At 36.0% G+C, this 14895-nt stretch overlaps 4 protein-coding genes and 1 non-coding gene across 5 annotated transcripts; 2 read left to right on the forward strand and 3 right to left on the reverse strand.

Annotated features, from left to right (window-relative positions):
* The first annotated feature begins 413 nt into the window (after positions 1–413).
* LOC111805240 (bZIP transcription factor 44-like) lies at positions 414–1669 on the forward strand. The gene has a single exon (XM_023690213.1). The coding sequence runs from the start codon at positions 947–949 to the stop codon at positions 1433–1435; it is 489 nt and encodes a 162-aa protein (XP_023545981.1). The 5' UTR covers positions 414–946; the 3' UTR covers positions 1436–1669.
* Positions 1670–3517: 1848 nt separating this feature from the next.
* Positions 3518–3601, reverse strand: TRNAL-CAA. Its single transcript has one exon. It is a non-coding gene; the product is annotated as a tRNA-Leu (tRNA).
* Positions 3602–5798: 2197 nt separating this feature from the next.
* Positions 5799–7330, forward strand: LOC111805245 (transmembrane protein 56-B-like). Its single transcript, XM_023690220.1, has 5 exons — positions 5799–6078; positions 6189–6329; positions 6521–6640; positions 6739–6837; positions 7031–7330. The coding sequence occupies exons 1-5, from the start codon at positions 5842–5844 to the stop codon at positions 7133–7135; spliced, it is 702 nt and encodes a 233-aa protein (XP_023545988.1). The 5' UTR covers positions 5799–5841; the 3' UTR covers positions 7136–7330.
* Positions 7331–7415: 85 nt separating this feature from the next.
* LOC111805243 (26S proteasome regulatory subunit S10B homolog B-like) lies at positions 7416–10863 on the reverse strand. Its single transcript, XM_023690218.1, has 10 exons — positions 10635–10863; positions 10114–10233; positions 9882–10018; positions 9610–9771; positions 9440–9526; positions 9258–9344; positions 9029–9166; positions 7970–8161; positions 7785–7883; positions 7416–7678 (listed from the first exon to the last, which is right to left on the reverse strand). The coding sequence occupies exons 1-10, from the start codon at positions 10732–10734 to the stop codon at positions 7604–7606; spliced, it is 1197 nt and encodes a 398-aa protein (XP_023545986.1). The 5' UTR covers positions 10735–10863; the 3' UTR covers positions 7416–7603.
* A 452-nt stretch (positions 10864–11315) lies between these two features.
* On the reverse strand, positions 11316–14692 carry LOC111805244 (26S proteasome regulatory subunit S10B homolog B-like). Its single transcript, XM_023690219.1, has 10 exons — positions 14474–14692; positions 13915–14034; positions 13684–13820; positions 13443–13604; positions 13271–13357; positions 13086–13172; positions 12858–12995; positions 12046–12237; positions 11868–11966; positions 11316–11742 (listed from the first exon to the last, which is right to left on the reverse strand). Exons 1-10 carry the CDS (start codon positions 14571–14573, stop codon positions 11668–11670), a joined length of 1197 nt encoding a protein of 398 aa, XP_023545987.1. The 5' UTR covers positions 14574–14692; the 3' UTR covers positions 11316–11667.
* Between the last annotated feature and the right edge of the window lie 203 nt (positions 14693–14895).

Genomic DNA, 14895 nt, shown 5'->3' on the forward strand with positions numbered 1-14895 from the left:
AGGAGAACGAAACATTTCTTATAAGAGTGTGGAAACTTGTTGCTAGCAAATGATTTCTAATAACTGGGAAATCACCGGACAATATTTAAGGACGAACGTCTAATTTTTAAAATATTCGATAGAAATTTTGCCTTAACTAATTAAACTACTGGTCGAGATTAATAAATTATTATATATAAAAATAGATATATATACATTTAGAAAATAAAATTTGTGGCTCATATGCGAATTAGATAAAAATTGGAGGGTTATTAAATTTAGGATTTTTAATTTTAAAAAAAGAAAATAAATTAAAATATATTTGGTGTGTCCCGCCGAACACAATTGAGTTGGAGGAGATTCCTACGCCCTTTTTCTTCCTCACTTTTTTTTTTTTTTTTTTTTTTTTTAATTTTTATTTTCATTTACCAATTTTTATTATTTTCCCCCTAAATTTTCTGGCATTTTCCATCATTTTCTCTTCTATAAATTCATCGTTTCCCTACCTTCCCCAACCTCCTTCTTTGCTCTTCGTCGCTCATTCTCTCGCCGCCACTGCCGCCGGATCTCCGCCGTTTGTCGGAATTTCATCCGCATCCTTTATAGATGCTCAATCTCTTGTTGTTCTTGATGTTTCAGATTCATGTCTGCGATTCTCAGTGAAATTCTCCGTTCTGGTTTTATGATAAATTCTTCTCTCCGCCGTCGTACGCATCTTGTTCAATCTTTCTCTGTCGTCTTCTTGTACTGGTTCTACGTATTCTCATGAACTTCCTTCATTCCTCAGGCTAAGATTAGCGCGATTACACCAGATCGATTGCCGATTTGAGATTCTTAATTTCTTTGTGTTGTTATCATCGTGGTTCCGGTTTAGGTTTTCGCTTTCTGTGGTAGATTAGATCATCTGTAATCGATAATCATTGTGTTGTGCTCTGCTGTAAATTTAGTTGTTATTATCTCCATCTCTATGGCTTCTGCAAGTGGAAATTCCTCTGGTTCCACTAGGCTTCAAAACTCAGGCTCTGAAGAGGATTTGCAGGTTCTTTTGGATCTGAGGAAACGGAAAAGAATGCAATCGAATCGCGAATCGGCGAGACGATCTCGGATGAGGAAGCAACAGCATCTGGACGAATTGATGGCGCAAGTGACTCAATTAAGGAAGGATAACGCTCAGATTCTTTCCAATATCAACGTTACTTCGCAGCTTTGTACGAACGTGGATGCCGAGAACTCGGTTCTGAAAGCTCAAATGGCCGAACTGACGCAGAGATTGCAATCACTCGAGGAGATCGCTAATTTCATCAACACCGGCGGCAGCAATGGCGGATTTGGAGAAACAGAGGAGGAAGCATTTCAGATTCAGACAAATGTGGCCGCCGATAGCTTCATGAGCCCAATGAATTTCCAGTATGTCAACCAGCCGATCATGGCCGCTGCTGATATCTTCCATTATTGAATTCTAAAGCTTAAATTTCTTGATCTGATCTGTGTGTTGGAAAAATGTGGATCGATCTTCTGGTGATTTCCTTGGGGTAATTGGAACAATCTTAATCAAATTCAGATGTGCTTAGGGAAGCAGAAATGTGGTCTTAGTTGAAATTATTTTTGTAAAAGGGGGCCTTTCTGCAAACCTCATCAAATCATTCCTCTTCTAAGTATAAACTCTTAATTTACTCCTTGATTCTTTTTTTATTATTACCTTTTAAACATGATTGGAGATTGGAACCTTTCTGTCGTTTTTTTACATGAACTTGCTAATTACCTTTTAAAAAAATCACTCGTGAATGGTGAAGATATTTCCATATAAAAATGTGAATTGGAGGGTGATCTAATATTTGTAACTTCATTCAATATTTCTTAATAAATGGCATGCGTATGATTTCAACAAAGTTGGTGGCATAGCAATTTAATTATCATTGTGATTTTTACTTGACGATGAACTTTATCTCCTATTGGTCGATCTTGATCCTTTTCATTTTGAGATTTTATCTAGTATTTACAAATGTCTCCGTCTATTACAACTTGACCTTTGATATTTTAATATCATATCTAAGATTAAAAATTTGTCTCAATCTAATATTACTCATGTGGCCTGTATCACAACACTGGATTTAGATTATTATTGTAATTAAATTAATGGTTCGAGTAACTTATATGAATTATCAGGTTTATAAATCAAAATAGAAAAGAAAGGGAATTTAATATATGTTCGTGGGACTTTTTAGCAATTTACAAGGAATATGAGGGGTTTTTGATAAAGGATTGGCCAACAATATGAGTTGTAATTTGGATAATTGGCCCAAAATTTTAAAAGAGAGTGACATTTTGCTTCCCACTCAAACCATATGCATATGTTTGGTTGGGGTTTCAAATTTGCCCTTTTCCATTCCCAACCACTTCTCAATCTTCACCTTCATTATTATTATTATTATTATTATTATGTTTTTTTTTAAATAATATTAAAAAAATAGATTTATTGCATCAATTTGTCGGTGTTAGCAAATTGACCCATCACGTTTGAAAAAGGGTTATATAAGTGAACGAAAAAAATTAGTGATATCGATATAAATATTGGGTTCTCAATTTCTTAAAAGCTTTAATAAAAATTTAAGGAAAAATAATCTTAAAAATAAAAAAAATTATTTATTTTGTATTTGGTTAATATTTTTTACAATATGTATAATAAAAACGTTCGATTCATTTTTTAAGTCAACTTTCAATCGAGCTCATAAAAATGGATTAAATTTTATGTTCTTTCAAATGTATTGGATCACTCGTCAACATCTTTTTAAAATGACGTGGATTCTACAAAGGAATGTTAAAAAAAAAATTATATATAAAAATAAAACCATAATAAAAACAAGAAAAAACAATCAATCTAGAAGAGAACATAATTTGTCAGAAAATGGAGAGAGGGGCATTTTTGTCTTTAGCACTCGTTTGAGCTCCGTGGAGGTCGGTGGCTTTTTGGTGCAATTAAGGGTCGTGTTTTTTTTTTTTTTTCAGACAAAAAGGATTCAAAACAAAAAAACAGCTGCTCTTTTCCATCTCCCCATGAGCCAATTTCCTTTTTAATTTTTTAATTTTATTTAATTAACCTTTAATTGCACTTCTAATTTGGTATTTTATTTATTTATATAAATACTGTGTTTGTTAGTATTAGACTTGGACATTCTTCATAACATTAAATTATAATTTTATTTATTCTTCAACGACGTTTTTTTTTTAATAATTCAATTAAATTAGAAGTATTAATTATCATAATTCAACATTAAAAAAAAAGAAGGTTAATTTGAACTTCAATTATGCTTTTTTTTTTCCATTAACACTAATAATAAAAATGATGACATAATGTTGTAATATACTCATTTAATAAATTTAGCACACCAATATTATTAATAATTATAAACAAAAATAAAGTAGCCTTGTAAACAAATCTAAATTATGTTGTAACCCATATAAGCCCATTTTTTGGGCTGGTTAACAAATGGGCCAAGCCCAATGGCAAAACAAAGCGATTAAATTAAAATGAAAAAAGTGTCAGAAGTGGGATTTGAACCCACGCCCTCTCTCGAAGACCAGAACTTGAGTCTGGCGCCTTAGACCACTCGGCCATCCTGACGTTGTTGTCACATGGCTTGCATTTATTATATTTAATTACTTAAATAAACACCAAACTTTTTCTAGAATTTATGTTGAATCATCCAATTCTGAAACAAAAATTTTGCAAGTAGAAAGGTCACACAAAATTAAGAAACAAATCCGAGCATAGATCAATGAATTACGACTCTAATTACTATCCCAAAGATTAATGGTCCGATCGCTCGCTCTCAAGACTCACTCCGAGCTCCATTTTCATACGTACATTACACACTTTTATCGCCCATTCCACCCCTATTGATAATAACACTTACCTCTAGTTGCATCAGCAGTGGTTCGACTTTATCGGGCCACTTTTTCTTGACCAGATCCCGAGCATATGAGAAAACTTCTTCCCTTGGACCTGGACGATCTGGATCGTCGTCGACTATGTTGTAAACTCTCTTGCAAAAGAAACATAAAGTGGAGGGGAGCCAAACGTCTTCAACCATGCCAAAACAACAACATTCTATTCTCGTTCTCTTCCTATTTTTCTTAGTGATAATCTAAGAGTGACTCCAGAAAGAAGCGCACAATCAATGTCGTTGCACGAAAATGTCATTCGCCAAGTTGGGACAAACAAAGCCGTCCGCCCCTCCGCCCCAAGACAAGTAAATGCTTGAACTTAAGTGAGAAGGGCCTCCTACACAGGAATCGGCCCTACGCACCAGGAACATTGCCTGCCTTGAATAGCTTACTAATAGATACTAGTAGGAACTACAAACAACTATCAAGACCGGATCAACTAGATGTTCTATGCTTTCAGATCAAATCATCCAAATACATAATTACATGTGTAAGAAACAATATAATCCAGATATTGGCCATGAGCTTGCAGCCGAGCTCATAAGGTATGGAGTGAACTTTTTCAGTATCATAATCCGAACAAGCTTTCCGAACGTCGATATCGATTTTGTTTACATTTAGTACTCTCATCTCAAGAACTAGAAATACTTTCATTTCAATGCAATGTAACGTAAGCATAGCACATATTAAATTTTCGTTATCTCTCAAAAAACCCTAATAATCAAGCCCCATTTCATTAACTCAAATTCACAATAGCCAACGATCTTTACACAACATGAATCAATACAACAAACAATCCAAATCCGTAAGATATTAAACGATAATTCTCTAATTTCTATCGGTCGTTCTACGACGCGTTATTGAAATTAAGCACAAAATACTAAGAAATGCAGAGATTTTACCATCCTGAGTTCTTTAGTTCTTGGCGTGAAGAACTCTCCAACGAAACCCAGCCCTAGAATAAACGAGCGATTCTGAATTTGAACTCTTCGTCACCGCTAGGCAGTAAAAATCGACGAAATTCTCAGAATTTCAGCCGCCTTTAAGATGATTCCAACATAATGCATAAAATTCATCCCATATTTTAAATTTAAATTTTGTATTTAAAATTTTTCATTCTAGCATAATTAAATTTAAGAAAAAAAAACTAAATTTATTAAGTAACTTAAATTTTATTATTTTGATTCATGTATTTATTCATTTTATTTTTGTTAATCAAATTAGATCAATACTAATAATAATTTTTGTTTAACGTGGTACGAACTCGAACTTTAAAAATTTATAATTTAATCCCGACAATAATATTTTCATTATTTTTATTTAATCCAACCGTCCATAATTGAAAGTAAAAGAAAACCATTAAATAATCATAAATATGATGGAACATAATTGAGGTAGTTGTTTGTTACAACTAATATCCACTCTCTTCATTCATATATTTATATATACTAAAAAAAAATTAATTTCCAACACAATTAGGTTTAAACCAATCACATAATTTTTTTTTAATAAATTTAAATTTAGAAAATAAGTATAATTCAACGGGTTAAAATATATATTCTTGTTAAAACATGTCACGAGTTCAAATTTATCACCTAACTTTTTACTGTATTTAACGCTTATCGAGATACTCATAAAGATTCGAACCATTACCTATATATATATATATATATATATATATATATATAACAAATGGGCTTTCTAGCACATGTGGTCTAGTTGCACCAAAAAACTAACTTTTGAATTAAATGAGAATATAAAGAAAAAAATAATAATAAATGTTTTCATAAATGNAAAAAAAAAAAAAAAAAAAAAAAAAAAAAAAAAAAAAAAAAAAAAAAAAAAAAAAACCTATTGACTCTTCTCTCTCATTGTTAAGCTTTCTACATCTCTGATCTTTCCTCAAGCTCAGCTGCCATGGCGGTCACCTCGGGTCGAGATCTCGACGTAATAAACGTCGTCGTTTTGGGTGTAATAGCATGGACATTGGCTTTCATTTCCTTGAGAAAACTCCTTCCAAAGAGATCTTTTGAGTTCTGCAACCGCCTTGTCTCCACGCTCCATGCTTGTTTGGCTGTCACTTTGGCTTCCATCTCTGTGCAGAATTGGCGATGCCCCATTTGTCCTCTCGCTTCTCAAGCTTCACCCTTTCAGGTACTTTCTTCTTCAAAGCTTTGTACGACGTCGTTTTGTTGTTCTTGATGAATTAGATATGAAATGGGGGTTTTTTTTAAGCCGTTAAAAATGGTGGATTTGTTCGCCAGATGCAAACATTGGCTGTGACCTGTTCTTATTTGATCTATGATATGGTGTGTTGCCACTTTGACAAGAAAGTGAATGTGGACAATGCCATCCATCACTTGGTTTGCATTGTTGGAATTGCAGCTGGCTTTGCTTATCAAAAGGTACTCTTTTTTCTCGATCACTAAATTAGGCTCGGTTTCAACTATTTATGCTTCGAAGAAGAAGAGAAGTCTTCTTTTCTTAGCACGGGTGAGTTAACTATCACGGGTTTGGGTCAAGTTGGTTGAATCACCTATTTAAGATACGGTATCTTACGAATTACATTGATGATTTCTTCGTTGTGAACATGTAGTGTGGGTCAGAGATGGTAGCAGCGTTATGCATAACCGAGATCTCAAGCCCCTTTCTCCATTTAAGGGAAATTCTCAAAGAAATTGGTTATAGAGGCACGGACCTTAATTTGGCTGCTGATGTAAGTCATCGCCCCAATTGAGCGAGATTATATGCTTAAATCTATTCAAATGAATATCAAACGAAACTTAAGCTAATATGATATTGATTCGATGACAGATCGGATTTGCTGTGATATTTTCATTTGGAAGAATGGTAGGAGGGCCTTATCTCACCTACATGACTCTATCCGCCACCGGCGTCCCTCTTCTTATTAAGGTAGCAAACATCTAAATGCATATTCTCCATAAAATTTAGTCGTGAATGGATAAAATATCGATGTCAATAGATATTTTAATAAAAATATCACGAGCTCGTAAGTAACGAGTTCTTTATGACCATGAGCTCGTAAATACCTTTATCAACTACTTTGCTCAACTTTCACTAACCAAGTAGTTCATATAATTCACAGGCCATGGCTCTAGGATTGCAGCTTGTCAGTGCCTACTGGTTTTACAAGATCGTGAGAATGGTCAGATTCAAACTCAACAACAGATCTACATCGAAGAACAGTTAATCTCAGCTAAGGAATCAACAAAAAGATAGAACTCTTACAATTTTATGTTCATCAAATCCCATCAGTATCTTGGGAACAGTGACACTGCAAACAAAAACAGTGCAAGAACTTTGCAATGAACTGTGTATTCTGTAAACTGAGCTGCAGATGATCATGTTTAGATTAATGAAAATCACAATGAACCATTTCATCTCAGCTTTATATCTTTTCAATGAGTACATTAACAAGAAAGATTAAGGCAGGGTGAATAACAATCTGTTTAGCCCACAAGAACAGGGAATAAAATAAGAAAGAAGAATGGCTAGATTTTCATGAATGTTCATATCATCGTCTGTGATCAGATACAACAGGTTCCTATAGTTCGTAGAAAAACATAATTGATACCAGGAATAGCTCATTTTTTGCATGCATCCCAAGAGTGCATTGTTCCCTGCAAAGATTTTGGCTACAAAGACTCCTTACATTGCTTTAATCCTTCCCAAAATCGGCGTTATAGTGCGAACTGGACTCGAGTTTCTTTGCTTCGTTCAGTTTTCGTACTGCCTGAACATCACAAGACGATGAAAGTGAGTATGAGAAGAAAATGCCATCTCTCTGTAGGGATCTGTTTGAATACGATGACTACTAAAGACGAGAAAGAAAAAGTAACCTTCATGAAATCTTCGTGGATGACATAGTCACGTTCGGCTCGAATAGCCGACATTCCAGCTTCGGTGCAGACATTCCGCATATCAGCTCCATTAAATCCCTACACAGAGGATAGTTTTATGCATAACAGATTATGGACAAAGCTACTAAAAGAAATCAATTAAACAAGAAAACTAGCAGGGTTACCTCTGCAAGCTTTACAACAGCTTCATAGTCGATTTCACCATGCTTCGCAATTCCAGCAGCATGAATCTTAAGGATCTCCGTTCTGGATTGCTCATTCGGCAAAGGTATCTCAATTTTACGGTCCAATCGTCCTGGCCGAAGAAGTGCAGGGTCCAGAACATCCGGTCTGTTTGTAGCCATTATCATTTTGACCTATGGTATCCTCAAAGTAATCATCTTGTGTTAGGAAAACACAAATTTGGAAAAAGATGATCGCAGTAAAAGAAATCAGAATAAGGAGACAAACAGTTAAGCCATGGCATGATCGGGAACATGATCAAGATCAAACGCCTCATACTTATATCTTCACAAGGCAACATGTTCGTGTGTTTTTGTGTAGATATATGGTTTTCTCAGTTTCTTATAAAAAAAATATCTTCACAAGGCATACGACCTTGTACCACACAGGCAAGACAACCAAAATCAGAAAAAGAACACATTCTTTGTATATGCCGAAGACCAGAAATTCATTATGCAGCCTTGGTTACTACTAGGAGGATAGTTGTGAGATTCCACATCAGTTGGGGAACAACAGAACGAAGCATTTTTTATAAGGGTGTGGAAACCTTTTCCTAGCAGTCTCGTTTTAAAAACCTTGAGGGGAAGCTCGAAAGGAAAAACCCAAAGAAGACAATATCTGCTAGCGGTGGGCTTGAGTTGTTACAATCCTCTATACTAGACCTCGGAAATTCAGTATATAAACAAAAATACTATAAAAACTTTCATTCAGTCGTTTTAAAAACTTTCAATACAAAAAAGGTTATAACAATTAAAGAATCACAGAAGTAATTCAACGAACATCGTCTAGGTTAACACATTTAATAATTGTGTGTTATTCCAACAATACTAAGATATAGTATTCTATCATCTCATGGGATTTTCGGGTACCGATGTTCATAAGATACTTGAATATCTAAATATCAAAGATACCTTCATAACAAACGTTGGAAGCTAAATATGTACGAGAAAAGTCTGGAATTCCCAAAAGAACAAACAAGGGATCAGAAGATTTGGACATACCTTACCAAGTTGATCAAAACCATCAAGCTGATTAAGTAACTCCATCAACGTTCGCTGAATTTCACGATCTGCACTTGTTCCTTCACTGAATCTCCGCCCACCAATGGCATCAATCTCGTCCATAAAAATTATGCAGGGCTAAGCACAGAAAAGATTGGTGAATGACTTATGAGTCACAATTTTCGTACGAAATCATAACAAAACAACTTCATACCACATCAGAACTTACCTGGTGATCACGTGCATATCCAAACATTTCGCGGATTAACCTCGCACTTTCTCCAATGTACTTATCAATTATAGCACTCGATACAACCTAAAGCGAAGATAGAAGCTAATAGTTATACCTTAACTAGGAAGGAGGGGAAGATTAAAGTTGGCATCCATTTCAGTATTTGGAGAAAATTCAACCTTTAAGAAGTTGGCATCTATGTTGCTTGCAATTGCTCTTGCTAACAATGTCTTGCCAGTACCAGGAGGGCCATACAGAAGAACACCCTTAGAATAAAAATGCAGAAATTATTAGCTAGAAAACCAGAATTTGGTAAACCCGTCAACCGTGCGCGCGAGAGAGGAAATACCTTGGGAGGTTTGATGCCAACTCTAAGGAAAAGCTCAGGATTCATGAGAGGTAGCTCAATGGACTCCCTAAGTTCCCTAATTTGATCAGATAAGCCACCCACAGCAGAATAGCTAACATTGCCAGGATCTTCGCGCAACATATTATACACGACGGGATCTACCTATCAGATCAAATTAGATCAAAACATTTAGGACAATCGTGCATTAGAGGTTACTACCTTCGTTCCTTATCCTATATAATCATGGAGTACACACAATAAATCTAACTTACTTCACGTGGAAGAGCCCTCATAATGGTGAGTGTTGTCATATCAAGAACAACTCTAGTACCAGATGTTAATTTTTCTTTATCCACCTTACTGCGGCATCCAACCACATACCTCGGTCCACTGCTTGCTTTGACAATCACTGAAATCACAAAGGCAGAGACATCCACCAAATTATCAACCAATTTGAGGTAACTTTCCATATGAACAAATACAAGGAATAACAAGAAAATATACAGCGTTCGTTGTCAAGTGGCCTGAGAACTTCTCCAATGATCTGGCCAACACTTTGCAGAGACTTCAAATCATCTTCCGTCTTGTTAAATTCTTTCTTTGCAGCTCGCAAATTCTCCCTCACTGAAAATCATAAATCAAAGATAATATCTCAAGAAAACGTAAGACAATCAAGAATTTCAGCTTATATTATCACATATCACAAGAAAAATAGAAATGTAGCAAAATACGCAAACTCATTTCCCATAACTTCCTAGAAATGTATCATCTCCACAAACGTTTTTCAATTCCCAAATCATCCCCATCTTTCCAATACCCACACGAATCTACACGAACTTTCTCAGGGGCCAAAAGTTAAATCGGGGGCTGAATTACAACACTCTAAAACCAAGATGCATAAATCTCGTAGTCCATAAGACTTCCATTTCCGAAGAGCCAAAACCTTTAGGAACGACTAGAACCAGAATTGACAGAGTACAATAAAAACAGGAGCGGATTAGAAAGTTGGGTATTGAGGGACAGACGAGATCCGACTCTGGCGTCTAACTCTTTGTGCTGGAGGAGCTTCTTGCGGTAATCATTGACCGCCGTGAGACGCCGTGCGGCTTCTTCTCCATCAGCCATTTTTGGTGATCGAACTGGTAGTCGATGCTCGAAGTTCCCGTGGATTTATCAGAGAAAGCTTGGGAAGCAAGAAGCTTTAGATGCTCTCTCTTTCTGCAAATTGTTTTCCTTCTGCCCCCAATCTATAGCCTACGCTTTATAAGAATCCTGATACGACGCCGTTTCTTCCATATTGATTTTCTTTTTCTTTTTCTTTTTCTTTTTCTAGATATATTAGGGGTGGTTTAGTTCAAGGTTTTACTTATAATGCCTCGAAAAATATTGTCCCCTAAAAGAATGTCTCGGAATAGAACCTTTTCAACCCTATACCGAAAGAAACTATATGACCCATCTTAAAAAGCAGTAAAAATAAGTCGAATTTGTATTCATAAGTTATTAAAAAACATGAAAATTTTAGAATATACATCCAACCGTTGTTACGAACTAGCTACAATATGATTTAGCTATACTTTTTAGAATAAATGTACCATCCGAACCCTGATCGTAATTCTTTTTCTTTTTATTTTTTCAATTCAACAACGTTGTTCCTTCGACTAAGATGTCAAACAAGATTCTTGCAGTACGAAGATTGAGAGCAGTAATATTACAAATAAAACAGTTCATAATCTTTCCAATCAGCCGTATATTGTGTAAACTGAGTCACAGTTGCCATGTTTTGGTAAATGACAATCACAGTGGACAATTCCTCTCTCAGCTTGGGAAAATAAAGTAACAAGACAACAAAACAGCCATATTTTTATGAATATTCATCATCTCCCATTGGTAATCAGATTCGAGCAAGTTCCTATATGTCTAACTTCTAATATAAGCACCAGTGATACCAGGAAAAAGCTCAGTTTTGCCTGCTTGCATCTGAAAACTGCATCGTCTTGGCGGGACGGGAAGTTTTGTGCTTGAAAGGGTTTTTGACCACCAAGAGTAAAATACCCGACTTCAGTCTTTTCCGAAATCAGCACTGTAGTGTGCACTGGACTCGAGTTTCTTTGCTTCGTTCAGTTTTCGTACTGCCTGAACATCAAAAGATGATAAAGGTGATAATGGGAAGAAAGAACCTTCTGCCTGTAGGTAACCAATTAATCTCAACAAGGTAAAGAGTATGCTATACAATGCTGGAGAAATTAATGTTAAATTACCTTCATGAAATCTTCGTGGATGACATAGTCACGTTCAGCACGGATAGCTGACATTCCAGCTTCGGTGCACACATTTCGCAAATCAGCTCCATTAAAGCCCTGGACGAATGAGAGTTTCAAACATGCATAGATTGTGAATAGAAGAAAGAAATCGGATAAATAAGAACTAGCAGGATACCTCCGCAAGCTTTACGACAGCTTCGTAATCAATCTCGCCATGCTTGGCAATTCCAGCTGCATGAATCTTAAGGATCTCCGTTCTGGACTGCTCATTTGGCAGAGGAATCTCTATTTTGCGGTCCAATCGCCCTGGTCGAAGAAGTGCAGGGTCAAGAACATCTGGCCTGTTTGTGGCCATTATCATTTTGACCTGCAGTGCCAGTTTCAAGTTAATAATCTTTTGCTATGAAAGCAAAATATTTGTAAAAAATTCCAAATCAGATCTAAGACAAACAATTAAGTGTTCACATGATCAGCAACAAGATCAAAGACTTTACGTTTTCGGTTTAGCTAGTTACATGATATTATATCATCACACAGGCAAATAACACAATTAGAATAAGAATGAACACGTTCTTCGTATTTGGCCACCGACTTCATTATCTGTCTATCCTTACTAGTTACTGTCATACATAAACATGTAAACAATATACAAATTATAAATATGTTTAAGTAAAAGCAGTTAGATTCTTCATGAGATGATTTTTTCTTTTTTTCTTTTTTTATGAAAATTTATAGCACCCGTCATTTTGATGGGCACCTGGATACTGATGTTCATAGGTATCTTTGAATATATGAATATCCAAAGCTGCCTTCAAACAAGTTCGAAAGGAAGGCCAAAGATGTAACATCAGATTCTTAACAATAATATTCAAAACACCCACTATTCCGTTGGGCATCTGGATCAGGTTCATGGGATATTGGAAATCTAGATATCCATGAGAAGTTCATTGTTCCCATAAAACTAAGAGTCAGCAAATCCAGACATACCTTGCCAAGCTGATCAAAACCATCAAGCTGATTAAGCAACTCCATCAATGTTCGTTGAATTTCCCGGTCCGCACTTGTTCCCTCACTGAATCTCCGCCCACCAATGGCATCAATCTCATCCATAAAAATTATGCAGGGCTAAGCACAGAAAGGAACAGGGCATGCATTATGAAACACCTTTCCTAATAGAATCACACAAAGAGAAGTTCATACCACATAAGAACTTACCTGATGATCACGTGCATATCCAAACATCTCCCGTATTAACCTTGCACTTTCTCCAATGTACTTATCAATTATGGCACTCGATACAACCTATACTTCAATAAAGAGAAGAGAGAAGCTAGTAGTTATAATTTAGTTGGGGAAGAGGGGAGTATTAACGTCATTTCTGTACATGGAGAAAATTCAACCTTTAAGAAGTTGGCATCTATGTTACTCGCAATTGCTCTTGCCAACAATGTCTTGCCAGTACCGGGAGGGCCGTAGAGAAGCACGCCCTTCGAGCGAAAAGTGAACAAATAATGTGAGTAAGAAAGGGAGGATTTGGTAATCCCATCAAAGAGATAGATAGATAGATAGTACCTTGGGGGGTTTGATACCAACCCTAAGGAAAAGCTCAGGATTCATGAGAGGTAGCTCAATCGACTCCCTCAATTCTCTAATTTGATCAGACAAACCACCCACAGCAGAATAGCTAACATTGCCAGGATCTTCATGCAACATATTATACACGACCGGATCTACCTATCAGATCAAATTATATAAAAACATTTAGGACAATCCCCCTTATAACCATTCGAGTATACACAAAAATCTAACTTACTTCGCGAGGAAGAGCCCTCATAATGGTGAGCGTTGTCATATCAAGTACCACTCTAGTACCAGACGTCAATTTTTCCTTATCGACCTTAGTACGGCATCCAACCACGTATCTTGGTCCACTGCTTGCTTTGACAATCACTGAAATCACAATGGCAGAAATAATCCTACATTATCAACGGATTCGAGAGAATTTCATCTCACAGAGCAATTCAAGGAATAAGAAGAGAATTACAGCGTTCATTGTCAAGTGGCCTGAGAACTTCTCCAATAATCTGGCCAACACTTTGCAGAGACTTCAAATCATCTTCCGTCTTGTTAAATTCTTTCTTCGCACCTCGTAAATTCTCCCTCACTAGAAACATAAATTAAACATAACCTTAAAGGCCTCCATAAAATAAACAAGAATCTCAGCTTCCATTACCACTTCACGAAATACCAACTAATAAAGTCACATATATAAGCACTAAAGATGTGTAGCAAAGGGAAATGATAACAAACCATCAAGAACATAACCCATTTCCCATAACGTTTTCTAATTTCCACAATGATCACATTTTCCTTACAGATACAACTAAATCAAACTATATACAAGGCGGCATGGAAATACAAGAGCTATGAGCCTTAAACTTAGATGCTGCAATTTCACAATACAAAGAACGGCCGCTGCAGAAGATCAAAACCTAAAACTACTCCAATCGGCAAAATTCATCGAGACGACTAATTACGGACTTCACAAAGTAAAAAAAAAAAAAACAGTAGTAGATTATGAACTTGGTTAGGGAGGAACATACGAGATCGGACTCTAGCATCGAGCTCTTTGTGCTGAAGGAGTTTCTTCCGGTAGTCATTGACCGCCGTAAGACGCCGTGCGGCTTCTTCTCCATCAGCCATTTTTGCTGTCGCAGTTGGGAATCGAATTTTTCTGAGTAAGCTTGAGGAGCAAGAAGCCCTAAGTTACCAAATTCTCACTCCTGTTTCTTCCTTCCCCTGCTTTAAGCCTCAACCTTTCTTTTTGGTTAAGTCATCAAAAAGTTGGGTTGTTTTGGAAAAAACTTCAAATAATTAAGAGATAAAATGAGGGTTTATTTATTTATTTATTTATTTATTTATAATTTAATCATTTTTATGTTAGATTTCACTTTAAATAGAGATCGGACGAGCATTCTACATTGTCGTATGACCTCTCGTGTATTAGAGATGTATATTGAATATG

Source organism: Cucurbita pepo, chromosome LG11 (assembly GCF_002806865.2).
Source record: "Cucurbita pepo subsp. pepo cultivar mu-cu-16 chromosome LG11, ASM280686v2, whole genome shotgun sequence".
Classification (NCBI taxonomy): domain Eukaryota; kingdom Viridiplantae; phylum Streptophyta; class Magnoliopsida; order Cucurbitales; family Cucurbitaceae; genus Cucurbita; species Cucurbita pepo.

Coding starts and splice junctions, on each gene's coding strand:
- LOC111805243 (XM_023690218.1), bottom strand. CDS start 10,734: ATGGCTGATGGAGAAGAAGCCGCACGGCGTCTCACGGCGGTCAATGAT. Junction 10,234..10,634: donor AGACGCCAGAGTCGGATCTC/GTCTGTCCCTCA, acceptor TATGATTTTCAG/TGAGGGAGAATTTGCGAGCT. Junction 7,884..7,969: donor CTGTTGTAAAGCTTGCAGAG/GTAACCCTGCTA, acceptor TCCTCTGTGTAG/GGATTTAATGGAGCTGATAT.
- LOC111805240 (XM_023690213.1), top strand. CDS start 947: ATGGCTTCTGCAAGTGGAAATTCCTCTGGTTCCACTAGGCTTCAAAAC.
- LOC111805244 (XM_023690219.1), bottom strand. CDS start 14,573: ATGGCTGATGGAGAAGAAGCCGCACGGCGTCTTACGGCGGTCAATGAC. Junction 12,996..13,085: donor GATATGCACGTGATCATCAG/GTAAGTTCTTAT, acceptor TTCTGTGCTTAG/CCCTGCATAATTTTTATGGA. Junction 11,743..11,867: donor TCCACGAAGATTTCATGAAG/GTAATTTAACAT, acceptor TTTGATGTTCAG/GCAGTACGAAAACTGAACGA.
- LOC111805245 (XM_023690220.1), top strand. CDS start 5,842: ATGGCGGTCACCTCGGGTCGAGATCTCGACGTAATAAACGTCGTCGTT. Junction 6,641..6,738: donor ACCTTAATTTGGCTGCTGAT/GTAAGTCATCGC, acceptor ATTCGATGACAG/ATCGGATTTGCTGTGATATT. Junction 6,838..7,030: donor GCGTCCCTCTTCTTATTAAG/GTAGCAAACATC, acceptor TATAATTCACAG/GCCATGGCTCTAGGATTGCA.